Genomic DNA, 27,100 nt, shown 5'->3' with positions numbered 1-27,100 from the left:
AAAGAAAGCCACAACACATACACTGTTCCAACCACTGTATTCCTGATGGATGAATGTTCAAAATGAAAAAACATACACAACTGCATATATATATATATATATACATATATATATATATATGGAAAATGTCACTTACCCAGTGTAGATCTGTTTGTGGCATGTAGTGCTGCAGATTCACATGCTATGCATTAGTCCGCCATCTAGTGTTGGGCTCAGAGTGTTATAGTAGTTTTTCTTTGAAGAAGTCTTTATTTCGAGTCACGGGATCGAGTGACTCCTCCTCGCGGTCATAGTGCACATCGGCATAAACTCCTTTGTTAGATTGTTTTCCCGCAGAAGGGTGTTGGAAGGAGTGATAGAGTGAAAGAATGTAAATGTACAACTAAATGTAGTAAGTAAATAAGATGTCCATGCATATCTAAATATATATATACATATGTACAAATAAGAACTGCAACAACTACAGGCTTCCGGGGAGGAGGAAGGGTGCACGTGAATCTGCAGCACTACATGCCACGAACAGATGTACACTGGGTAAGTGACATTTTCCGTTCGATTGCAGGTGTAGCTGCAGATACACATGCTATGCATAGATGAAAAAGCAGTCCTTCTCCCAAAACAGCGGTGGCTAGCCTGTAGGAGTTGAAGTAGTTTGAAATAAAGTTTTACGTACTGCTTGACCAACACTGGCCTGTTGCTTTGAAAATACATCCACACAGTAATGCTTTGTAAATGTATATAGAGTGGACAATGTGGCAGCCTTGCATATGTCTGCCATTGGTATGTTCCCTAAAAATGCCATGGACGCACCTTTTTTTCCTAGTGGAATGTGCTTTAGGAGTTATTAAAAGTTGCCTTTTTGCTTTAATGTAATATGTTTGAATACATCTTACAATCCATCTAGCTAATCCTTGATTAGAGATAGGATTTCCTTTATGTGGCTGTTGAAAAGCTACAAAAAGCTGTTTAGTTTTCCTAAACTCTTTTGTTCTATCAACATAGTACATTAGAGCTCTTTTAAGGTCAAGAGAATGAAGAGCTCTTTCAGCAGTTGAGTCTGGCTGTGGGAAGAAGACTGGCAATTCCACTGATTGGTTAATGTGAAAAGGAGAAATTACTTTTGGCTAAAAAAATTGATTTGTCCTAAGTACTACCTTATGTTTGTGTACTTGGAAAAATGGTTCCTCCAGAGTGAATGCTTGTATGTCACTAACTCTTCTTAATGAAGTAATTGCTACTAAGAAAGCAACTTTCCAAGTGAGAAATTGAATATCACATGAATGCATGGGCTCAAACGGTGGTCCCATTAATCTTGTGAGTAGAATATTGAAATTCCATGCAGGAACTAGTGGGGTTCTTGGTGGAATAATATGCTTAAGTCCTTTCATAAAGGCTTTTAGAGGAAAAAGCTAAATTTGCTTTTTGTAAATGAAGCAGGTAGCATAAAATATCCTGTATTGATGCTTTAAGTGGGTCTATATTTTTGGGCTGACAGTAGTAAACAAAACGTTTGCACTTGTTAGCATAGCATTGTCTAGTTGTAGGTTTGCATGCTTGTTTTTAGAACTTACATACAGTCTAATGGAAGGTGTAAATAACCAAATTCTATAACTTCACGAGCCAAATCACTAAGTTGAGAACACTGGGATTGGGATGCCTGATTTGACCCTTGTTCGTGTTAACAGATCTGGTCTGTTTGGAAGTTTGCGATGGGGTACTACTGACAGATCTCAGGAGTGTTGTGTATCAGTGTTGTCGTGCCCACGTGGGAGCTATGAGTATCATGGTAAGAGAGGTGTGACACACTTTGTTGACCAAAAATGGAATTAATGAGAGAGGGGGAAAAGCGTAAGCAAATATCCCTGACCAGTTGATCCATAGAGCATTGCCCTTGGACAGAGGGTGTGGGTGTCTGGTAGCGAAGTTTTGGCATTTTGCGTTTTCGCTTGTGGCGAAAAGGTCTATGTCTGGTGTTCCCCACATTTGAAAGTAATGTTGAAGTACATCTGAGTAATTTCCCATTCGTGTATTTGTTACTGCGTCCTGCTTAGTAGGTCTGCTAGCTGATTGTGTATTCTTGGGATGTATTCCGCTAGCAGGAAAACTTTATTGTGAATTGCCCATTTCCATAATGTTTGGGCTAGAAGGGACATTTGAGATGAATGTGTTCCTCCCTGTTTCTTCAGATAATACATTGTTGTCATATTGTCTGTTTTCATTAAGACTGTTTTGTGCCTGAGAAGAGGCTGAAAAGCTTTTAGGACGAGAAACACAGCTAACAATTCTAAATGGTTTATGTGGTAAGTTACCTGCGTTGAATTCAATTCCCCTTGTATGGTTAGGTTGTTGAGGTGAGCTCCCCAACCTGTCATTGACGCATCTGTATTTATTATGGTCTGAGGCACAGGGTCTTGAAATGACCGGTCCTTTATTAATTTGTATTGATTCCACCATTGAAGAGATATGTGAGTTTGGCGGTCTAACAACACTAGATCCTGCAACTGACCCTGTGCTTGAGACCACTGTTGTGAGAGACACTGTTGCAGTGTTTTCATGTTTAAATCTTGCATGCAGTACTATTGCTATGCATGATGCCATCATTCCCAATAGTTTCATGATAAATCTTACAGTGTAACATTGATTGGGCTGTATCAGTGATATAAGGTTTTGAAAAGCCTGTATCCTTTGTGTATTTGGATAGGCTAAGGCTTTTTGGGTATTGAGAATAGCACCTAGCTAAGGTTCAACCTGTGCTGGTTGAAGCTGAGATTTTTGGTAGTTGATTGTGAACCCTAATGTGTGTAGGGTTTCTATTGTTTATTGAGTGTGTTATTGGCATTGTATAATGTTGCTTGATTTTATTAGGCAATCGTCTAGATAAGGAAAGACATGTATGTGTTGTCTTCTTAGGTGAGCTGCTACTACAGCTAGGCATTTTGTGAAAATCCTTGGAGCGGTTGTTATGCGGCAGGGAAGAATCTTGAATTGGTGGCGTTTTCCTGCTATTAAAAACCTTAGGTATTTGGGATGAGCTGGATGTATGGGAATATGAAAGTAAGCACCTTTGAGATCTGAGGCAGTCATAAAATCTTGTTTTTGTAGTAGGGGAATTATGTCCTGGAGAGTTACCATGTGAAAATGTTGTGACAGGATATATATATATATTTAGAGGTCTTGGATCCAGAATCGGTCTGAGAGTACCATCCTTTTTTGGTATGAGGAAATATAGTGAATATGCTCCTGTTCCCTGTTGTGATTTTGGGACTGTTTCTATTGCTTCTTTTAGTAATAGAGATTGCACTTCTTGCTGTAACAGAACGTTGTGTTCTGGGGACAGTCTGAGAGCGAGGGGGGATGTTTGGAGGAGAAGAAATGAGTTCTAGGCAGTAGCCATTGTGGATAATTGAGAACACCCACTGATCGGTGGTGATGTTTTGCCATTGAGAGTGGAACTGTTGCAGTCTGCCTCCCACAGGAGATGTGTGGGATGCTGAGGAAGTCATTGTTTTGGGGGAGTGGTGACACTCTGAGGTTTGAAATTTGCCTCGGAAGTGTTGACCTCTGTAAGAGCCTCTAAATGATCCCCTTTGATAGTACTGCTGGGTTTGTTTAGACTGTGAGGTGGAAGCCTCGGTAGTTTGGGGTTTGAAACCTCCCCATAGCTGCTGTTTATGAAAGGAACCCCGGTAAGGTGTAGTATATGGGGCTCCCCTGGCTTTTCCTGAGTTTCTCAATAGTTGTGTCAACCTCAGGTCCATATAGATGCTCCCTATTAAAGCGCATGTTGAGCACTGCCAGCTGTATTTCTGGTTCAAACCCGGAAGATCTTAACCATGCATGCCAATGAATTGTTATGCTAGTGCTTATACTTATAGCTGCAGTATCGGCTGCGTCAAGAGCAGATCTGATTTGGTTATTGCTTGTCCCTCCTCAACAATTTGTTGTGCTCTCTTTTGATGCTCTTTTGGTAACTATTGCAAGAATTCTTGCATTTCATCCCTGTGTGCCCTGTCATACCTTGCTAACAGGGCTTGGTAATTGGTTAGCTGGTTGTGTAGCTACCCTTTTACCAGCTGCATCAAACTTTCTGCTTTGTCAGGGGGAGGGGTATCCCCCGAAGACTGGCTATTGGCCCTTTTCCTTGCAGCACTGACTACAATAGAGGCTGGTGGTACCTGTTGTGTGATATAGACTGGGTCGGTTGGCGCAGGATTGTATTTTGTCTATTCACTGGGTTAAAACCCTAGCCTTGACAGGTTCCTTAAATATGTCATCAGCATGTCTAAGCATACTAGGCAGCACTGGTAAACACTGGTAGCGTGAGTGAGTGGAGGACAATGTATTAAAAAGAAAATCCCCCTCCAAAGGCTCAGAATGCATCTGAACTCCATGGTATGCAGCTGCTCTAAACATGACCTGAGTGTAAGCAGTACTATCCTCCGGTGGTGAAGGTTTAGACAGAAAGATGTCTGGGTCATTTAGCAGTACAGGGTCTGGGTCATATAAATCCCAGGGGTCCACTGTATCTGCATGTGAATATGTATGAGAATGTGTTGGTGAGGGCAATGGTGGTGGGGTAGTAGGTGGTGGAGAGAAAGAAAGCTGTGGCGAATGTGTAGGAGAAAACTGTAAAGGTAATGGTTTCTCCTTCCTTTTAAATATCTTTGCTGGAGGTGGAGCAGTGTCAAGAGTCTCTTGAAATGCCAGCTTTCTCTTGATTTGTGGAGGAGATGAAGCAATGATTTTCCCCACCTCCTTATGGATATGTATCCTTCTTTATTTACTGTCCATGATTTCAAGGAGTGGTTGAATTTCAGAGTCCTCAGAATGATATTCGGATGTTTTAACTCCTTTAGAGGATTTTTCAGCAATTGTCTTTGAGCTGAGTTTTAATCGGCTCGAAAGTCCTGTCACCTCTGTATAAAAGGATTTTTTCGACTCCGAAGTGGTACCAAATTTTTTCAGTCCCGAAGATACAGCCTGTGATTTCGGCCCTGAAGCTGGACGTTTACTTTTCGACTCCGAAGAGTGTGGACCTCGGCTCGGCTTGAATGTGGAGCTTTTAATGTATTTGCTCGATTCCGGTTTCAAAACAGGTGTGGCCTGCTGATGTGGTGATTTGGCCTTTTTCGGCACCAAACCCAAAGGTCGGTCGCCAACAATTTTCTGTCTGGTGGGACCATGGCTTTCTGGCAGTGGTGCACCCAAGGACTTAATAGGTCTTTTGGAAGTGGGCGTAGGGGCAGGTGTACTCACATGCTGAGCCGCTGTGATTGTTTGGCTGTCTTCATCAGAGTCTGCTTCGGAGTCATTGTCCTGAATCGAAACAGCCTGCTCTTCTTCTAAGGAGTCGGTGGACTCTGTATGCTTCGACGCCATCTCAAGTCTCCTTACTCTCCGGTCACGCAGTGTCTTTTTTGACCAGAAAGAACCGACAAGCTTCACAATCTTCCTCTCGATTTTGGGGGGAGAGAGACAAAGATTACATACCACGTGTTGGTCGGTGTACGGGAATTTTGCATGGCATCAAGGACAGAATCGGAATGGAGTCCGATCCATCAGGGTATGGCGTGGTAGGCCTGAACAGGCCCAAGTAGGGCGCGAGCACCCGAAATGAAAATGTCACTTACCCAGTGTACATCTGTTCGTGGCATCAGTCGCAGTAGATTCGCATGTTTTGCAATAGCTCGCCATCTGGTGTTGGGCCGGAGTGTTACAAGTTGTTTTTCTTCGAAGAAGTCTTTCGAGTCACGGGACCGAGTGACTCCTCCTTTTGTCTCCATTGCGCATGGGCGTCGACTCCATCTTCGATTGTTTTTCCCCGCAGAGGGTGAGGTAGGAGTTGAATTGTAGTAATAGTGCCCATGCAATGGAGTGACTAAGTATGCACCTATTTAAGGTTGAGATGATACATATACAAATAGTTGAAGGTAACTTCCAAACTGCTACAGGCTCCCGGGGAGGCGGGTGGGCACATGCGAATCTACTGCGACTGATGCCACGAACAGATGTACACTGGGTAAGTGACATTTTCAGTTCGATGGCATCTGTCGCTGTAGATACGCATGTTTTGCATAGACTAGTAAGCAGTTATCTCCCCAAAAGCGGTGGATCAGCCTGTAGGAGTGGAAGTAGTCTGAAATAATGTTCTTAATACGGCTTGACCTACTGTGGCTTGTTGTGCGGATAACACGTCTACACAGTAGTGCTTGGTGAATGTGTGAGGCGTAGACCATGTGGCTGCCTTACATATTTCTTGCATTGGGATGTTTCCTAGAAAGGCCATGGTAGCACCTTTCTTTCTGGTTGAGTGTGCCCTTGGTGTAATGGGCAGCTGTCGTTTAGCTTTAAGGTAGCAGATTTGGATGCATTTAACTATCCATCTGGCTATACCTTGTTTTGATATTGGGTTTCCTGCATGAGGTTTTTGAAATGCAATAAATAGTTGTTTAGTCTTTCTGATGTTCTTTGTTCTGTCAATGTAATACATCAATGCTCTTTTGACATCTAACGTATGTAGTGCCCTTTCAGCTACGGTATCTGGCTGTGGAAAGAACACTGGAAGTTCCACTGTTTGATTTAGATGGAACGGTGAAATAACCTTTGGCAAAAATTTAGGATTGGTCCTTAGGACGACCTTATTCTTGTGTAGTTGTATAAAAGGTTCCTGTATTGTAAACGCCTGAGTCTCGCTTACTATTCTTAGGGAAGTAATGGCGATGAGAAATGCCACCTTCCAGGTTAGGAACTGTATTTCGCAGGAGTGCATGGGTTCAAAAGGTGGACCCATGAGTCTAGTTAGGACAACATTTAGGTTCCATGAAGGAACAGGTGGTGTTCTTGGTGGTATAATTCTCCTAAGGCCCTCCATGAATGCTTTAATGACTGGTATCTTATATAGGGAAGTTGAATAGGTAGTCTGCAGGTATGCAGATATTGCTGCAAGGTGTATTTTAATGGAAGAGAAAGCCAGGTTAGATTTTTGTAAGTGAAGCAAGTAACCCACTACATGTTCTGGAGTTGTGTGTAATGGTTGTATTTGATTAATATGGCAGTAGCAAACAAACCTCTTCCATTTACTTGCATAGCAGTGCCTGGTGGATGGCCTTCTGGCTTGTTTAATGACTTCCATACATTCTTGGGTAAGTTGTAAGTGCCCGAATTCTAGGATTTCAGGAGCCAGATTGCTAGATTCAGCGATGCTGGATCTGGGTGTCTGATCTTTTGGTTGTGTTGTGTCAACAGATCTGGCCTGTTGGGCAATTTGATGCAGGGTACTACTGATAGGTCTAGCAGCGTTGTGTACCAGGGTTGCCTTGCCCAAGTTGGTGCTATTAATATGAGTTTGAGTTTGTTTTGACTGAGTTTGTTTACCAGGTAAGGAAGGAGAGGGAGAGGAGGAAAAGCGTAAGCAAATATCCCTGACCAGTTCATCCATAGGGCATTGCCTTGGGACTGTTTGTGTGGGTATCTGGATGCGAAGTTTTGGCATTTTGCGTTCTCCTTTGTCGCAAACAAGTCTATCTGAGGTGTTCCCCAGAGTTTGAAATAAGTGTTCAGAATTTGGGGGTGAATTTCCCATTCGTGGACCTGTTGGTGATCTCGAGAGAGATTGTCTGCGAGTTGATTTTGGATCCCTGGTATAAATTGTGCTATTAGGCGAATTTGGTTGTGAATTGCCCAACGCCAAATCTTTTGTGCTAGCAGGCTTAACTGCGTGGAGTGCGTCCCCCCTTGCTTGTTTAGATAATACATTGTTGTCATGTTGTCTGTTTTGACGAGAATGTATTTGTGAACTATTATTGGTTGGAAAGCTTTTAGTGCTTGAAAAACTGCTAGAAGTTCTAGGTGATTTATATGCAGTTTTGTTTGATGTACGTTCCATTGTCCTTGTATGCTGTGTTGATCGAGGTGTGCTCCCCACCCTGTCATGGAAGCATCTGTTGTTATTACGTATTGTGGCACTGGGTCTTGGAAAGGCCGCCCTTTGTTTAAATTTATGTTGTTCCACCACAGAAGCGAGAGGTAAGTTTGGCGGTCTATTAACACCAGATCTAAAAGGTGACCCTGTGCTTGTGACCATTGTGATGCTAGGCACTGTTGTAAGGGCCTCATGTGCAGTCTTGCGTTTGGGACAATGGCTATGCATGAAGACATCATGCCTAGGAGTTGTAGTACCATCTTTGCTTGTATCCTTTGTGTTGGATACATGCGTTGTATGATGGTGTTGAAATTTTGAATTCTTTGTGGACTTGGAGTGGCTACTCCTTTTGATGTGTCTATTATGGCTCCCAGGTATTGTTGTACCTTGCGCGGCAGAATTTTGGATTTTGTGAAGTTGACGGTGAACCCTAGTTTGAAGAGGGTTTGTATGATATGATTTGTGTGATTTGAGCACTCTATTAACGAATGGGCCTTGATTAGCCAGTCGTCTAGATATGGGAACACATGTATTTGCTGCCTTCTTATGTGTGCAGCGACTACCGCTAGACATTTGGTAAAGACTCTTGGTGCGGTTGTTAATCCGAAAGGCAGTACCTTGAATTGGTAATGTATTCCCTTGAATACAAACCTTAGGTATTTCCTGTGCGATGGGTGTATTGGTATATGGAAATAAGCATCCTCGAGGTCTAAAGTTGCCATGTAGTCGTGTAGTTTTAGCAATGGCAATACTTCTTGTAGTGTGACCATGTGAAAGTGGTCTGATTTGATGAAAGTGTTCACTACTCTGAGGTCTAGGATTGGTCTCAGCGTTTTGTCCTTCTTTGGTATCAGAAAGTACAGTGAGTAAACTCCTGTGTTTATTTGTGTGTTTGGCACTAATTCGATTGCATTCTTTTGCAATAGTGCCTGCACTTCTATCTCCAGGAGATTGGAATGATGTGTTGTAAAATTTTGTGCTTTTGGTGGTATGTTTGGAGGGAATTGTAGAAATTCTATGCAATAACCATGTTGGATAATTGCTAGAACCCAAGTGTCTGTAGTGATTTCCTCCCATGCTTTGTAATAATGACGTATTCTTCCCCCCACTGGTGTTGTGTGGAGGGGGTGAGTGACATGTGAGTCACTGTTTAGTAGTAGGGGTTTTGGGGCTCTGAAATCTTCCTCTATTCCTAGGGAATTGCCCTCCTCTATATTGTCCCCGAAAACCTCCTCTATACTGTCCCTGGTAACTGGACGGTGTTGCTTGTGAGGTGCTGGCTTGTGTGCTCTGACCTCGAAACCCTCCTCTAAAGGGTGTTTTACGGAATGTGCTGTAATTCCCTCTGCTCTGCGGGGAGTAGAGTGCGCCCATGGCTTTGGCAGTGTCCGTATCTTTTTTGAGTTTCTCAATCGCTGTGTCCACTTCTGGACCGAACAGTTCTTTTTCGTTAAAAGGCATATTGAGAACTGCTTGTTGAATCTCTGGTATAAATCCAGACGTTCGGAGCCATGCATGCCTTCTGATAGTTACAGATGTATTAATTGTCCGTGCAGCTGTATCTGCAGCGTCCATGGAGGAGCGGATCTGGTTGTTGGAAATGGTCTGTCCCTCCTCAACCACTTGTTTTGCCCTATTTTGTAAGTCCTTGGGCAGATGTTCAATGAGATGTTGCATCTCGTCCCAGTGGGCTCTGTCATAGCGCGCAAGTAGTGCCTGGGAGTTCGCGATGCGCCACTGGTTTGCAGCTTGTGCTGCGACTCTCTTACCAGCTGCATCGAACTTGCGGCTTTCTTTATCTGGGGGTGGTGCATCTCCAGATGTGTGGGAGTTGGCCCTTTTCCTAGCTGCTCCTACAACGACAGAGTCTGGTGGCAGCTGTGTAGTAATGAAAACCGGGTCTGTAGGAGGCGCCTTATACTTTTTTTCCACCCTTGGTGTGATTGCCCTACTTTTGACCGGCTCCTTAAAGATTTCTTTTGCGTGCCGGAGCATACCAGGGAGCATAGGCAGGCTTTGGTATGAGCTGTGGGTGGAGGAGAGTGTGTTGAATAAAAAATCATCCTCGACCTGTTCTGAGTGGAGGCTTACGTTGTGAAATTGTGCTGCTCTAGCCACCACTTGAGAATACGCGGTGCTGTCCTCTGGTGGAGATGGCTTCGTAGGGTATGCCTCCGGACTGTTATCTGACACTGGGGCGTCGTATAGGTCCAATGCGTCTTGATCTTGGTCACCCTGGCTTATGGTGGTGTGAGCTGGGGAGTGTGATGGAGTTTGTGCTGGTGAGACGTTAATCACGGGCGGAGGAGAGGGTGGTGGGGTAACTCTTTTCACCACTTTTGGTTGTGGTGTCTGTTCAGTTTGGAACTCCAACCTTCTCTTTCTTCTAATAGGGGGAAGGGTGCTTATTTTTCCTGTCCCCTGCTGTATGAAAATACGCTTTTGCGTATGGTCCACATCAGTTGATTGTAGCTCTTCCTCAAACCTATGCTTTTGCATTTGGGAGGTTAGCGAGTGCTCTTCTGTATAAGAGCCTGAAGCTGGGTCGGTTGCAGTTTGTTTCGGGACCGAAACCCTGTCTGTGTCCTTTTTCGGCTCCGAGGTGACTTTTTTCATTTTCGGGGGTTAAACCTGTCGGCGCCGATCTTCTTCGGGGCCGCTGTCTCGGCGTCGAGCCGTGTCCACACCGGCATCTCGGTGTCAAGGCTTGTCTCCAGCACTTTCTCGGTCCCGAGAAGGCTGCGTGCCGGTGTCTCGACCGGAGTCGGACGATCTCGGCACTGTTTGGGCCTTTTTCGGTGCCGACGGTCGGTCACCGAATTTATGGGTGGAGCCATGGCCTGGTGGCAGTGGCGTCCCCTGGGCCTTGTAAATCTTCCTCTGTGTGGTTTTCGACGTCTTACTCACGGTTTGTGTATCGTCGAATCCTTCGGAGTCTGAGTCTTGGATCGAGAAGGTACCTTCCTCTTCTTGTTCCTCGAACTCTCGGTGGGCTGTCGGCGCGGACGCCATCTGAAGTCTTCTGGCTCGACGGTCTCGGAGTGTTTTTCGGGACCGGAACGCACGACAGGCCTCGCAGGTGTCTTCACTGTGCTCAGGAGACAGGCACAGGTTACAGACCAAGTGTTGGTCTGTATAGGGGTATTTATTGTGGCATTTGGGGCAGAAACGGAACGGGGTCCGTTCCATCGGCGTTCTTCAGCACGCGGTCGGGCCGACCAGGCCCCGACGGGGGATCGAAAAAACTACCCCCGAAGGGCACCGGAGCTCTTCGATCCTTCGACGCGGTGTTGAATCTAACTACGCCGATCCCGAACGCAACAATACCGACGAAAATCTTCTGAAATTAGCTATCTTTCCGTTCCGAAACTCGGAGCGACAGGAACACGTCCGAACCCGATGGCGGAAAAAAAACAATCGAAGATGGAGTCGACGCCCATGCGCAATGGAGACAAAAGGAGGAGTCACTCGGTCCCATGACTCGAAAGACTTCTTCGAAGAAAAACAACTTGTAACACTCCGGCCCAACACCAGATGGCGAGCTATTGCAAAACATGCGTATCTACAGCGACAGATGCCATCGAACATAAGTTTTCTAGTTTCCGACGGTACTATCGGCTCGATTACAGATGGCAACGCGATCAAAACAATACTGCTGGTAGACTAAAGGTAGTATGAAGTTTCCGAATCTAAAGTCTTGGAGCGAGAGGAAACACGTCCGAACCAGACAGCAGAAAGAAAACAGTCTAACAAAGGAGTTGATGCCCATGCGCACTATGACCGAGTGGAGTCACTCGATCCTGTGACTCGAAAAAAAGACTTCTTTGAAGAAAAACAACGTGTAACCCTCCGAGCCCAACACTAGATGGCGGACTAATGCATAGCATGTGTATCTGCAGCTACACATGCCATTGAACACATATATATATATATATACATACACACACATATACATGCAGGCCCAAAGGCCAGTCCAAAGTTACTAATGCCCACAGGGCAAAGTCCAAGCCCCAACTTGAATCCTGACAACATCGGTACTCCACTGTTCAGGGGCATCATGTTGGAAAGGGGCAGGCACCTCAGGGGCAGAAGTGGGTGGGGGGTATCTCATTGGGAGGGGGCTCCTTGCCCATTGGTTCTGGAGGGGGCTCCTTGCCCACTGGTTACGGAGGGGGCTCCTTGCCCACTGGTTACGGAGGGGGCTCCTTGCCCACTGGTTACGGAGGGGGCTCCTTGCCCACTGGTTACGGAGGGGGCTCCTTGCCCACTGGTTACGGAGGGGGCTCCTTGCCCACTCGTTACGGAGGGGGCTCCTTGCCCACTCGTTACGGAGGGGGCTCCTTGGGCACAGTTGTGTGAGGGGCCTCCCTGGGCACAGTTGTGTGAGGGGCCTCCCTGGGCACAGTTTTGGGTGGGGCCTCCTTGGGCTCGGTTTTGGGCGGGGCCTCCTTGGGCTCGGTTTTGGGCGGGGCCTCCTTGGGCTCGGTTTTGGGCGGGGCATCCTTGGGCTCGGTTTTGGGCGGGGCCTCCTTGGGCTCGGTTTTGGGCGGGGCCTCCTTGGGCTCGGTTTTGGGCGGGGCCTCCTTGGCCTTGGATTTGGGCGGGGCCTCCTTGGCCTTGGATTTGGGCGGGGCCTCCTTGGCCTTGGATCTGGGTGGGGCCTCCTTGGCCTTGGATCTGGGTGGGGCCTCCTTGGCCTTGGATCTGGGTGGGGCCTCCTTGGCCTTGGATCTGGGTGGGGCCTCCTTGGCCTTGGATCTGGGTGGGGCCTCCTTGGCCCTAGGTTTTGGAGGTGGCTCCATGGTCTTGGTAGTCTGTTTGGGAGGGTGCAGAATGTTAGCCATCTGTTTTGGGGGAAGGGGAAGGAGTGTCCTTGGGGCGGGGGCCGGCGTAGCACTCGTGCCCCTTAGTGGCAGCTGGAGACTTTGGGGGTGGAGCAGTGTCAGACTGGGTGCTTGAGGTACTGGGCTGGGGGGGTGGGACCTTCCTCTTACGGGCAGGACGGGAAGGTAAGAGGTCAAGGTGGGCAAGGAAAAGCTTCTTAGGGCCAATCGGGTGGCATGTGGGAGGAGGTGATGGAGTGGAGGTAGAGGGAGTGGTTGTAGGAGGAGGAGGTGTGCTGGACTTGGGTGCAGGTGCATGGACAGTGTGCATGCGTGAGGTGGATGGCTGTTGGTGGTATGAACGATTTCTGTAGGGCCGCCAATCCACTGAACGCCCTCCAGGAAGGCACTGTATTGCTGCATCTGGGATGCCAGCCCATGGATGGCATTCACTAAGGTTGACTGCCCTACAGAGATGGATCTCAGGAGGTCAATAGCCTCCTCACTAAGGGCACCAGGGCTGACTGGGGCAGGGCCTGAGGTGCCTAGAGGAAGGAGATGCCCACCTCCTAGGTGAGCGGGCACGGGCAACTCGGTGGGAGTCTACTGGGAGGGCGGTGCTGGTACGGGAGTGGCAGTAGAACCTGAAGCTGGGGTGGTCCCACAGGGGTCCTCCACCAGGGAGCTCCCATCGGAGGAGAAATCAGAGTCGGTGGTATCAACTCCTGTCCCTGCCGTGGTGCTCCTCACCCTCAGTACCACTGGTTCCCTCGGCGGACTCTGCCTCCTGGGTCCAGTGGGCTGAAGCTATCTCACTCACCGGTGCCCTTGCACCTTCACCAGATGATGCTAATGCACATATGGACAGGATGACAAAAGGAGAGAGGGGGAGGAGAAAGAAAGGGAGCACAGGATCAATCACAGCACAAAGAGCACAAATGACAATCACATCACTGTCACACACTGAGACTGACAATGGACAGTATGGACTACACTGGCATACAACTGGCTAAGTACCACAGTAGGTGGGAGCCAAGCACTGCCAGCTACACAAAAATGGGACCAGCTAAGCCTTGTCTGACATGGGAAGTCAGCTACCTAGCTATCAAAAACATGCATTTCACCCTATTAAACTAAGCTGGGCCACGCAGTAATATCTAAACTGGGGCATCCACTGACTAGTACCCTGCACCCAAATCCCATGCCAGGATTCAGAGATGGTTCTCAAACATTCTGTACTCACCCTTACCCCCTTGTGGCTGCTGTGATGCCCTCAAGCACCCATTCAGGTCAGGGAAGGCCACCGCCAGTATGCAGGACATTGGTGGGGGGGGTCAGGTTCCAACAGGCACCCCTCCCTCATTGGGACGCCGTCCCCAGCAGGGCCTCTGCGGGATTCCAGGCCCAGCGTCTCAGGTCCTCCCACTGTTTCCTGCAGTGGGTGCTCTGTCTGCTATAGACCCCCAGGGTCCGCACGTCCTTGGCGATGACACGCCACAAACCCTTCTTCTGATGGGCGCTGAACTGCAGAGGAAACAAAAACAGTGGGACACCATTAACCAGACAATCCAGCCTGTCACACATATGGCCTACAAAATGCATTATTCCCTCATCAGTCACACACATGACCCGTACCCCTTCATTAGCGTTGCCAACAGCCACACACCCCCATATGGCACACTGCCAACACACACACACACACACCTCCATGCAGCCAAGTTGCATGCAACGTACCCATGGTGTAATCACCTGTTGGTCTGGAGGCCCATACAACTGCCCATACAGGGGTAGGACCCCATCCATGAGCCTTTCCAACTCCTCTGACGTGAAGGCTGGGACCCTTTCCCCAGTTGCACGAGCCATGGCAGGTTTCAGACACAGGTCACAGCAGCAGACGCAGTGGAGATGTCGTCCTGTGGAAAGTCAGGAATCAAGTTGAGTGGTAGAAAGAAAATGGTGGTCACGTCTGCGGCAGTGAACACCGTCACCGCTGGCGTTGATCATCATTGGTTCCCATTCTTCGTAGAGGACTATGTTTCCCAATGAGAAATTGCACGGCAATGCAGACCAGCTCCCGACATGACATGAATGCCGGGGAAGTGAGGTCACTTCTGCCTGTCCCTGAATACAGGACACGTGGGTGCCATTTTCTAATGCTGGTACACATGTACAGATTGATAAGTGCATCATTGTAGTTGAATCTACTCACCTATACGATTCCAGTGTCCAACATACAAGCATGCTCTGTGTACACTGCTCCACTGTGTTCATGGTTTCTGTTGTCACTCCCTTCTTACTTTTGGATTCCTTAGGTACCAACCACTGCGGAGGAATAGGAGGATGAGGCAAGCACCCATGTACAGACCCCATGTGGACTTGGCTACACTGAAGGACAGGCACATCATTAATTATCGTCTGGACAAGGCCACAATCAGAGCTGTGTGCACAATTGGAGCCTGATCCGCTACCTGCTATCTTTTGCACCACAGTAATACGCCCTCTTGTGCAGGTACTCTTTGAGCTCCATTTCCTGGCAACTGGCTCTTTCCAGGTGACAGTAGGCTTGGCTGCAGGAATGTCATAGCCAATGTTCTCTATTGTGCTTGCAAGGGTTTTGGCAGCCTTGCTCAAACACATGTGCAGCTACATTGCATTCCCATAGGTAGGTGTTTTATCCGCTGTGAAGGCTGGATTTCATGCAGTGGGACATATACCACATGCTAATGGAGCCACTGACAGGACCCATATTGCCTTAGTCCCCCTATGGCCAATGAACAAGTGTACAGGAATCGAAAGAGTTTCCACTCACTCCATGTCCAGATGGTGTGCCTTGCTGACCAGTACATCTCCCACGTCACTACCAAGTGCCCAGGGTCGGTGCATGATGCCTTTGTCCTGAGGAATAGCAGTGTCCCACAGCTGATGGCACAACCACAGTGGCACAGAGTGTGGCTAATAGGTGAGCCTGAAACCCCACAAAATGTATGTCTGTGTAAGCCTTCAGGTGTCATTGCCCAGGCCATGTGCAGAGCTAATGTGTGTCCCTTAGTTCTTGCAGGTGATTCAGACTACCAAATCTGTCCTGGCTCCTGACCTCTGTTAGAAATCCGAGAACAGGGGCTGAAAATAGGTACAATGATGCTCATGGGAGTATCAGGAGGATTGTTGAAAGGACCTTCGGGCTCCTGAAGACTAGGTTCAGGTGCCTCTATCTGACAGGTGGATCCCTATGCTACTCCCCTGAGAAAGTCTGCAGAATTGTTGTTGTGTGCTTCATGTTGCAGAATTTGGCCCTCAGACGGCATGTGCCGTATCTGCAGGAAGAGGGGGGTGACAATGCAGCTGTGGCAGCAGTGGGCACTGAGAACACTCAGATGGAGGAGGGTGTGGACAACAGGACATAAACGATCCAGCAGTACTTCCAATGACACTCAGGTAAGACTGCTGAACTAAACATTTCTACATTTTAGTGTTGTGCTGTGTGACTGTAGCATAATGCTAGTCATTAGATTTGCATCCCACCTGACTGACACATATGACTTCTCTTACTGCAGATGTTGGTGTTGTTGCAGAGACACATTTGTAGGATGGATCAACATGTTACTGGGCATTTACACAGGATCATGCAGTTGATTACAGTTCAATACTTTGTACATTACCTGTAGATAAAGCACTATTACTCAAGTTGTGTCCAAGGGTGTTTATTGAAAGTTCGTATACAATGTGGAGTGCAATAGAGTGGGGTGATGGTTGGGAGTAGTCCAGTGTAATGGGCCAGTCTGTTTGTAGCACAGGTCCAGTGTCCAAGGGGCCATAAGAAGGGAAGCAATGACAGTTTAAAGTGGACAAGGTGACACAGTGGAACACAAGGGGGGCATTCAGGAGGGCCTCATTTCCTGGTGTGGTCTTGGCCTTGGCAAGTGTCTCTGGTGTCTGTTTGGGTCACAGGGACAGTTTGTGGGGTGGTTCACCTTCTGCAGGGGGAGGGGTGCTGGTGGCCTGTGGGTCCTGTGGCAGGGCCTCCTGTCCACTAGCTGCAGCAGATGTGGAGGGCTGGTCAGTACACTGGCTAGTGGAAGGGGCCCACTGGTGTGCTGTGTAGTCCCTCATGATGTTGGCCATATCACCCAACACCCCTGCAATGGAGACCATGGTGGTGTTCAGGGCCTGCAAATATTGCTTGATCTCCTGGTGGTGTTTACCCTGCAGCCGCTGGTTCTCCTGCATGATGTTTATCACCTGACCCATCTGTTGATAAGCCCCCAGGACATTAGTGAGTGCCTCCTGGCAGTCGGTTCCCTGGGCCTGTCCTCCCCCGGCACACAGCTGTCCTCCGACTGTCCCTGGCCTCCTGTGCCTGTCTCCCCTGAACGGTGTGCCCAACGCCACTGACCCCAGGATTCGCATTGTCTTGCCTGTGAGGTGTAGACTGGGGTCCCTGTACAGGTAGGAACACTGCTGATTGACGTGTCCTGGGGACAGTGGTATGGGGACGTTGGGTGGCTGCTGTGGTGTTGGATACTGAGGGGGGAGGCTCTCTGGTGGACTGGGTGTGGGCTGGGGTAGCCGGCTGACCAGTGGTCCCTGATGGGCCCGGGAGTTCATCCACATCCAGTAGTCCAGAGTTGCTGTCGTCACTGGGGCTATCTTCTGGTGGGGGACTGGGTAGCCGTGGCACCTCATCGACGCTGAGACTGGCAGGGGCACCTGTGGTGTATTATGCTACATGTCTGTGACATTCTGCATTCCTAGCTTCCCCTATATTATTGCTGTTGCCCTGCCACCTTTGTTTGTGTATGGTGACTTATTGTGGGATTGTTAGTTCTCCATGCTGTGCATGCATTGGTGGTGGGTGTACGTGCTGGGCTGGAAGGATTGTGCATGAAGTGGGTATGGCATGCAGGGCTTGGCATTTAAGTTTGTTAATTCTGGTGGTGCTCTGTGTGGGATGGAGTGGGGTGATAGGAGTCAGGGTGGGGGTCAAGATGGCATGCAGGTATGGGTGAGTGATAGTAAATGTTGACTCACCAATGTCCAGTCCTCTGGCAACTCCAGTGAGTCCCTCAGGATGCAGGATTGCCAAGACTTGCTTCTCCCATGCTATCAGCTGTGGGGAGGAGGTGAGGCTCCACCGCCAGTCCTCTGGATAGCGAGCTGGTGCCTTGATGCTATGGAACACACCTTCCCCTGTAGGTCGTTCCACCTCTTCCTTATGTCGTCCCTTGTTCGTGGATGATGTCCAGCGGCGTTCACCGTGTCCATGAGCCTCTGCTATAGTTCCATCTTTCTGGCAATGGATATCTTCTGTACCTGTGTTCTAAACAGCTGTGGCTCTACTCTGACTATTTCCTCAACCTTGACCCGCAACTCCTCATCGGTGAAACAGCGGTGCCTTTGTGGGGACATGGGTGTTGTGTGGTGTGTGTAGGTTGTGCAGGGGTGATGTGTGATGTGGTGGGTTGTGTGGTGTGTGTGGTACGTGTTGGCTGAATTGCTAGTTGTGATGTGTGTGACGTTCTCTTTTGGCTTGTCGTCTCATAGTGTAGCCGTCTTGTCGCGTTTGCAAAGGTTTGTGGGTGATGTGGGTGTGTGATTTATGGTGCTGTTGGTGGGTGTGTGCATTTGTGTCAGGAGTGGGTTTTTTGTTCTGGCCAATGTTGTCTTGTTTTGTATTTGTGTGGCCATATCCGCTGCTGCAGTGTTCACCGCCAATGGTTTACCGTCGTTGAATGTCTGCTGTGGTGATTCGTGGGTCATTATTTGGAGGGCTTAGTATTGGTGGCGTAACAATATGGGTAGTAGTTCCATCAGTTTATCACGTTCAGTGGGTCTGGCGGATTTGTTGTTGTGGCTGTTTTCTGTCGGCTATGTGTGTGTGATAATCTGGCAGACGGATGATCGCCTTCGCGGTGGTACATCGGTGGCAGACACCGCAGCTGAATTCAGAATTACCACCAATGTCATAATTAGGGCCTTGGTCTCAAAACCAAACCACAAAAAATTTTGAAATCTTAATTTTGTTTTAAAATACAAATTAAAGACGACAGGGGATTGAGTATTGACTGGGGTCCCTGGAGGATTCTATATGAAGCAGAAAATAGAGAGGGATTAAAAAAAAAAAAAAAAAAAAAAAAAAAAAAGAGGTAAGCTGCCCAGCAGAGTAAATGTACAGACAGTCGGGACAACCTATCCCAATATCCAAGCAGACAGAGTTATTTTCTCTTGTGATCTTAGCGTACTGTGATTCAGCTCAACAAAGGGTGAAAGTAAGCCCATAAGTGTAGGATGATGGGGGCTAATAAGAGACATAACTGTGCAAGACACCCAAGACAGAAGGTAGTGCAAACTAACAGCAGACCACAACATGTTCTAGTGTGAAAGGAGCCGATATGCAGGCAACAGGGATAAAGAAAGAGCAGGGAAACCAGGCAGCGTCATTAAATAAGGACCACTTGCTTGTTGAGAGATTGAAAACATGTGAATTAATAACTGCTAAGAGCTATGGCTTGATTCACATTTTTTGTGAGTTTAGGGGGGCATATATCTGACAAAGGTACGATTACACTTTAATTTCTAGGCATAAGTCACACTTTCTCTCAAGGAAAAAGCCTTATGAACAAAGAATTAAATTATCTTAGCTCCTTTCAAGAAGAATGTGTTCAAATGTCACCAGCCCTGTGATGTGTTAACAGAGATGATCTAGCCTCCTGAACCCAAAAGTGGGATGAAGCTGCATTACATGTGTAAATGAATTTATTTCCTCTTAAAGTAAAGAGACAATTAATGATAAATGCATACACCTTTAGTATTTTTTTTTTTTTTACAAACATTCCATTTCCCTGAGGGCAATCGCATCCTTCAGGAGAGGGAAATATTTCCTGAGCCTACACAAACCTTTAACAATTGCTTTGTTTTGTGGAACCATTTCTCAATACACAGGACATAATTAACCATACTTCTGATCATAAAAACTATTTTTAAATGGGAAAGTATATAGTTGAGTAACAAATTCAGACAATCTATAATTCGCAAGGAGATATAGGTCATTCCATAAATTAGCTTGCAAAGCTACAGTTTCCATAAATTAATAATAAAAGAGTACCTTGAATATGATTGCAATAGGTATATCCTCTGATAAGGTATTGTGCCTCAGATAAAATCTTCCTTGTTTCACAGCAATATTGGTTCTGCTCTTTTTCTCATGGGTAGAACTAGGAAAGAAAAGCATTTTAAAAGAAAGTCAACCTTAATTAGTACTGCAGACACTAACTCAGCCGTTATACCAGTGAGTAGCAAAATACACATTATCACATTTAAATTAATGAAACTTTTCAGATCCACTGCTCAGACAACATATGCCAACTGGCATGGTTGACAAGCAGGATGCAGGTGGCCCATAAGTCAAGAAGCCTTGGCGTCGCCCTCACTAGGACCCAAGACCAAGGATGAAACATTGGGATCATGGTGAGAATGTCAATGTCCTAGACTTCTTTTATACGGAGGAAAGGCCCGAAAACCCACCATATTCAGACTGCAACCATGAAAGGGAGCCTCTGCAAAGGACTCAGGTGTGACTTCAGCATGTTGATTGTGAACTCCAGCAATGTAAGAAGGTTTGCTGCCATCTGTAGGTGGTCTACCACCCGACTGTGTCAAATCCGCCTTGAACAGCCAGTCAGAGAGTAAAGTTAGGGGAAAACTCATACACCCAAATCCAAAAGTATGCTGCGATCATCATCTTTGTTAACATTAAGAGACACAGGTGAGGCTGAAAGCCTGCAAGGCAAACTAAAAATGTTGTGGCCCACCTTGAACCACAGGCAGCGCTTGTGGATGTGCAAGATGGGCACATGGAAATAGGTGTCCTGCAGGTCCAATTCTGCTATCCAGCCTCCAGGATCCAGGGCAGATAGAATTTGGACAGCATGAGCAGCATGAATTTGCCCTTACGCAGGAAAAGCTTGTGTAGACAAAGATTTAAAATAAGACGAAGGCTTTGACCCTTTTTCAGCACTAGGAAAAAACAGGAGTAACACCTAGTTCCAATCTAGGAGGCCTCCTTTATCAAAATAGCCTGAGCTTACTGCATCAAAATAGACAAATGCCCCTCCAAAAGCTGCTTCAGTGTAGGTAGAAAAGGCAGTGGGACAGAAAGGAAAGACAGGACGCAGCCTGATTGGACTATCTGCAGGACCCAACGCTCAGATGTTGTGTTCACCAGGAGGATAAAAAAAGACTGATTCTGCCTTCCCCACAAGGGTCCTGCACCTCTAAGAGGAAACTAAAGCGGCTTGGAGGCTGCTATTGGCGTGGCTGGGGACTGGGAGGTTTGATGTTACTGAAGGCCTGTATACTGTCTGCTTCATCCCCTTTCCAGATCTAGGGTAGGGTCTATGGGCCTTCATGCTGCCTCCATGCAAAACCTCTAGTGATTCCACAAAAGCAGCAAACTTGTTTGGATGCTGCCTTGCTGGTGTGGAAAGACCAAGGGGGACGTGTAGTTGCTCTACTTTCTTTAACGTGCTTTAAATTTCTTGCCAAAGAAGCGAGGTCCTTCAAAAAGCACATCCATAAGAGATGCCTGGATGTAACCCAACAAGCCAGCGGATCTCACTCATGCATGGCCACGCTAGTTCCGATTGCTCAGCTTAAACTTTTGTTGGTGTCCAGGCATGACCGAATGGTATATTTGTCATGTCCTAGCCATCCTCAATAGTCTGTGCCAACTTAGAGGGGAATTTATTTGGAACAGTTAGCAAGATCTCCGAGACCATGCCCTATAATGCACTGTAGTACCCACCCAGCAAACAGCTGGTGTAAAATGACTTAAGGACAAGGCTACCCGATGAGAACATCCTCTTCCTGAATGTAATCAATACTGCTAGTAGATGCCTGATGTGGCTCTCAGACATAGGGTGCTGCATCAAAAATGAAGGGTGACAGGGAGCAGGTCTGTTTCACTGTGCACTTGTCTATTCACAGGTGGACAGGAGCACGGTTTAGCCCAAGCACCAAGAAGGGTATCAGTGAAAGCTTCAATAAATGACAGCAAAGGTTCAGATGAGGTCTGTTTGAATTGTAGCATCTCAACAAGAGCGTTTGTTTTCACCTTAACGTATGTAATCTGTAACTGTAGCCGCTTGTCTGATGACTAGTGAATAAGGCTGACTCTTCCATTGACAGTCCAAAGGGAGAACCCAGCCTTTACGTTAGGGGAAGTGTCCAATCCATTGGCCTCTTGAAGACCTAACTAAACATAGTCATATATTGTGGGAAATTTCATCGCCAACATCTACATTATCACGAATACTGGATGACTGGTCTGAGTCTGATCCAAAGAGTTGTTGGACCACTGCAGGGTGGCTCTTAGGCAAAAACACTGTTTTATCAGAGTCAATGTACTGTTCCAGGGCACAACCTTCTTTCGAGGTTGGAACAGATTTAGTTCAGAACATTCTCCTCAGGCGTCATCGACGTGGCAGGATCCAGCATAGACTGGTGTCAGACTCGGATTTGGCTCTACATTCAAAGCAGAACCTGAGGTGGGTTCAGGAGGTTCAGACAGCGACAAAGGCAGAGCTGCTGATGGTAACTCGACTGAAGGTCTCCACGCATCTGTGGGGCCCAAACGTGCACCACTGACAACCAACAGGGTGCCAAAGAATTGAAGCATGGCTTCATTAAATGTCTGTTGTGGCGTTGTTAATGGCCCTGGAAATTCAGGGTGCACTGCGATCAGGTGCAGAATCCGATTCTCAGTGGTGGATGTGGAGTGAGACTGAGGGGCATCTTGAAGTCTGTGTGACTTTGCAGAAGAAGATTAGCGAGGCTGAGACCAGGCTTGCTTTGACTGCTTGTATTTCTTTTTTTATGCATACGATATGTACCCCAACAAGAAACTGTTGAGGGAGGAACCTAGAGAGCGAGAACAGGTCCGTGTCCTTGACTTCGTGTGGGACTTGGACAATATCCTGCAGCGTTTGGTGACATACAGGTTGGATTTGCTCTCCCAGATCGCAGTGGGATACATCAGGGCATATTCCTCATACAAACTGGAGTTGTGGCCCAAACCTCAATACCAGAGACGTACCTGGTGAGGGTCTGTCACAGACATCTTCTGGTGACAGACCATACAAGGCTCAAACTCTGTAGTTTTAGGAGGTGACATATCCCCTTGCACACTAGAGAGAACATTTGCTTTGAGAACGGGCACGCCAACTGATGATAAAAGTTAAGTGTTTGGTCTGGAGCCATGCACAAATGCATGTAAACAAATAAACTGACATAAGCATGCTTGGTTAGTGCTTATATGCAACTCCAGCTGTCAGTTACAGGGAGAAGCATGGTCGATGCAGTCTCGCACAATACCTGTTACCGGTGCGCATAAGTGATCCTCAAAAGAAAATTGGATTCAGTTTGGCACCTGGAAATATTCTAAATATGAGGAATCTGCGTTGGAAGTATCCATCAGAAGAGAAGGTATGTTTTTTGATTATTTTTTTTAATCCCAATCTCATGGTCTTTTGCAATATGCTAGCTCCTGGTGTGTAGTTGTGTTATCTAGGACGGACAGTCCCTTGGCCATGTAGGAAAGCATGTTGTTTCTGACAAGGTAGGTAGTGCAGCTGGTCTTGCAATGATAAGGGCCTGGAGGGAAAGCCAATGTAGTTACTTGAGTAGAGATTATATAGTTCGTCTTCTTCAAGCCCATAATGGAGTGTGACACATCCTACAGGATGCCTTTCAGGTGTGCCAGAATGTTGTCTGGAAGGGCACTGAACGGGCTTACCTACACCCCCACGTGGGAGAGGAGCAGGACTTGCACTGTCGTTCTGTAGTCGTTTTCACAAAGAAAGGCTTTAACTTTGTTCTCGAGGGAGAGCTGGCACAATGCTGTTTTGATTTTGTTTGTGATGTGTTCTTTAAATTTGACGCCTGCAACGAGGGTGGGATTTTCCACTGTTTATCAGCAGGGATGTGAAACCACCTCAGGCTTGAGATAACTTTGTTCAAGAAGCCACAAATGACTTAAATGACCTGCACTACACATAAAGGTCTGTACTCAGTATTCCCATCTGCCAGAAAACTTTAGTAGGTGCAAGAACGACTAGAGGTAAATACTGCCGCCTTCTAGAGATTCAGAAAATCAAAAAGACCAAGACCCAATTTAATTCAACAGTTATTTTCTCTCATTCATAAGGCCTTATTTAAAAAGTTATAATGCTATTTCCCTTGCTCATAGGGTTCAATGTATTTTCCCTTACTCATAGGCTATAATGTTTATGTTCATGTTATGTGTCTGGCTAGGTCTGTACTGAACAAATATTTTTAATAAATAGGTTCAACTCCACCCAATCTGCTATTTAAAAAAAAATTTTTTAGAAGTGTTGGCAAACAAAAAGAGATCAGTCTTCGTCGAGTTTGTAGATACTTGACAATAATTTCTGGATTAACATGATGGAGGTTTGAGACACTGAATGCCACTGGAAAAAGCACAGTTTGAGGTGTTGTCTGCGTATTTATGCCATTGTTGTGATTATAAATCCAAGAGATCTACGCAGAGGGTGCAAACCCCAGGCAGGTTTCCACTGCTTGAATCAGTGTATGATGGTCAATTGTGTTAAATGTCACAGTCACAATTGTATTTTAAAATATTAATACTTAAGTAATAAAACACTAACATCTACGAACATTGTAAAAACATCTGGGAAGAGTGCAATGAAAACAATCTCTGCCATGTACACAGGCAGTTTTTTAATAGGCACTCTGCGCTTTTATTCATATACAACGCTTGAGCTAATTTAATTTATAAACACATATAAATATTTTATAAACAACCTGGAGGGTGGCAGAGAGAGGTAGGTTGCAGCTTTCCTAGTGTGCTGGATGGCTTTCACTCTGCGACCAGCATGGTCTCTGCCATCACCTAAGGACCACTGATTTACTCAAATTGGGTTGGATTTTAGATATCATAAAGTTTACCTTACACTTTGAGGGTGACTTTTTGAGATAGGATATTGATGCTGATTACCACTACTATAACCCTAATCATTGGTAAATTCGGTTACATGGACCTGACGAAGTGCCCAGATCAGCAGGACTTAACATGGCACATAACATGTTGACAGAGGTTCTGACTTTCCTGTGAGCTGTACCGGATAACTCCAACACAGCTACCATTTGTTTTTATTTATAAAAAGGGGTCAGAAGTATTAAAACTTTCACCGTCTCTCTTAGTTATTTTTATACCACAGTTACAAAAATCTACACACAAAGCACCTCCATTACACTTCATCACGATGTCTTATTTTAAAAGACCTCCGTCAAAGAGCCAGCCCCAAATGGACCAGCTAAGCATTGCCGCACCGGCCCAATGAGGACCAGCCCCATGATGAAGCATGAAACAAATCTGGGTGTGTGAGGGCTCTTGCTTCGGAGCAATCAGATCCCAATATCTGCTTGCTCATACCCACCACAAACTACTGCCTGTTCTGCTTCCTTCTCAGATTCTTTTAGGAAGTGCACACTCCACTTGTATACCACACTTGGTTCTCAGGGTAGCGAGAGCAAGCTGCACAAAGTTTCTTAAGGAATCAGTTGGGGTTGGAGGGGGGACTCAGAACTCAAGCAGTCAAACAAAAGACACAATAAGTGAACGTCCAGCCCAGTACTTTTCTATTAAGAGAAGAAGTAATCTGATGACATCACAACTTAATACCACATATAAGGAATATGCAGTACTAAAGGGGATGTATTCTATGGATGCCACAGGGGTTTCTACTAAGAAAATGGAATAAAGATTAGAACACAGGTTTAGGCTTACTATGTTGAAATAGAGCAACTTCCTGCGTTCTGTGATTCATAGATCAGTTTGTGTGTTTTGAGCTGCTAGTACTGTTAAGCTGGCTGAAATAATATTAACAAAGTCCCACCAAAAACTATTAGTAAAGTTCTCAGTCAATATTCTGCTCAGACGTTAGCGTTAAAAAAGTTAAGCGCACTCTGGGTCTTCAAGAGTGGGTGTGCAGTCTTCAACTGCACAGTGCAAGCAGTCATCACCGGGGTATGTTCAGACTGCCATGCCTCTATCTCTCCACATCAGACAGATGGAAACTGGAACAGCACAGTCAAATGCACCCAGCTCGGGCAGGCCCGAAACTCACAGCTGGAGGATTCCTTACTAAAGTCCAGAATGTAGCATTCGATTTCCCTAAGCCCAGGTCCTGCAGTTTTACTCTCTGGCAGTCGCTGGATAAGGCTAACTGGAGAATCGTAGTTTCACAATTGCTTATCTTGGGCACAAAGGGAGGCCGGGGAACTCTCCGGTCAACTGCAGGAACACTCACATGGCAGTCTGCCTCCCCTGGACCACTCCAATCTCTGCACTCAGTGCCTGGGCTTCTCCTCCTCTAAGAGACAGCTCATGACAGACAAGTGACTCATTTTCCTCTCTCAGGAGGGAAGCTCTCAGGTCTTAGGCAAACTCAAAGCTCTCCGGTAGGATATGCAGACTGGAGGTGATCTACATTCAGCCTCAGGAGTCTTGCATTCCACAATACTCTGGCAATTAACCCTATCTTTGATCAGTTAAGAAGTTTGGAACTGGAACAAAGTGGGATAGTTTGGGCCCCACTTTCTAGACAGGGGACATGGATTACAAGTCTAAATTCAAGGAATCAGATTCTTGTGGTTGTTTTTTACATGTCACTTTGCTGCAGCACAGACAAAGTCTTTCTATAAGATGATGGTTCTGCCAAGGTAGTGATGAGGCTGTCTCCAACTGGAAGTACCCATTCCATGAGCACAATAAGTTGGAAGTTCTGCACATGGCTATTATCAGTCTTCCTGGATAGGCCATTCAAAGGGAAGACAAAGGTAACAGGCCCTGTCCAGAAATGCCACAACTACTAACAACTGGATCGGATGACCCACTCTCATCCCCCCACCATTAACCAAATGGCAGGACTGATCAGACATCCCCTGCTAAAAAGATTATCATAGAATTTCTAAAAGCAGCCCTGTCTCCATCTCTTCCCTCTTCAATGTTTAGGATGACACCCTCCAGCTCAGGAAATACACTTCCACTCTCTGTGCGGGCTGTATCACAATCTTCCTTACTAAGCAGACACAGCCTATGCTAATTGGGAGTTCATAGGTGGAATGCTCCGATGGGTTTAGACAGAAATCTGAATTCAAGAAATGTATTCAGAAACTTAAATCTTATTTATTCTAATTTGACTACTCTATTAACGTTATCAATTCACAATCCTTAGGCACCGGCTTGTATTGGTGCACTTTGTAAATATACCTAGCTTGTCAAATATTGTAATCAGGTTCAGTAAGATTACTGGTCTGT

At 46.5% G+C, this 27,100-nt stretch overlaps 1 protein-coding gene across 1 annotated transcript in view; it reads right to left on the bottom strand.

Annotated features, from left to right (window-relative positions):
• POLR3B (RNA polymerase III subunit B) overlaps positions 1-27,100 on the bottom strand; it is a 776,005-nt gene that overhangs the window by 504,250 nt on the left and 244,655 nt on the right. Inside the window, exon 9 of the mRNA XM_069228350.1 lies at positions 19,847-19,955. Within this exon, the coding sequence (XP_069084451.1) occupies positions 19,847-19,955 (109 nt within the window). The remainder of the gene's footprint in view (positions 1-19,846; positions 19,956-27,100) is intronic.

The sequence above is a fragment of the Pleurodeles waltl genome, chromosome 4_1 (assembly GCF_031143425.1).
Source record: "Pleurodeles waltl isolate 20211129_DDA chromosome 4_1, aPleWal1.hap1.20221129, whole genome shotgun sequence".
NCBI lineage: Eukaryota > Metazoa > Chordata > Amphibia > Caudata > Salamandridae > Pleurodeles > Pleurodeles waltl.
The sequence above is the reverse complement of the archived record's forward strand: the minus strand, read 5'-3'. Positions and strand labels throughout refer to the sequence as shown.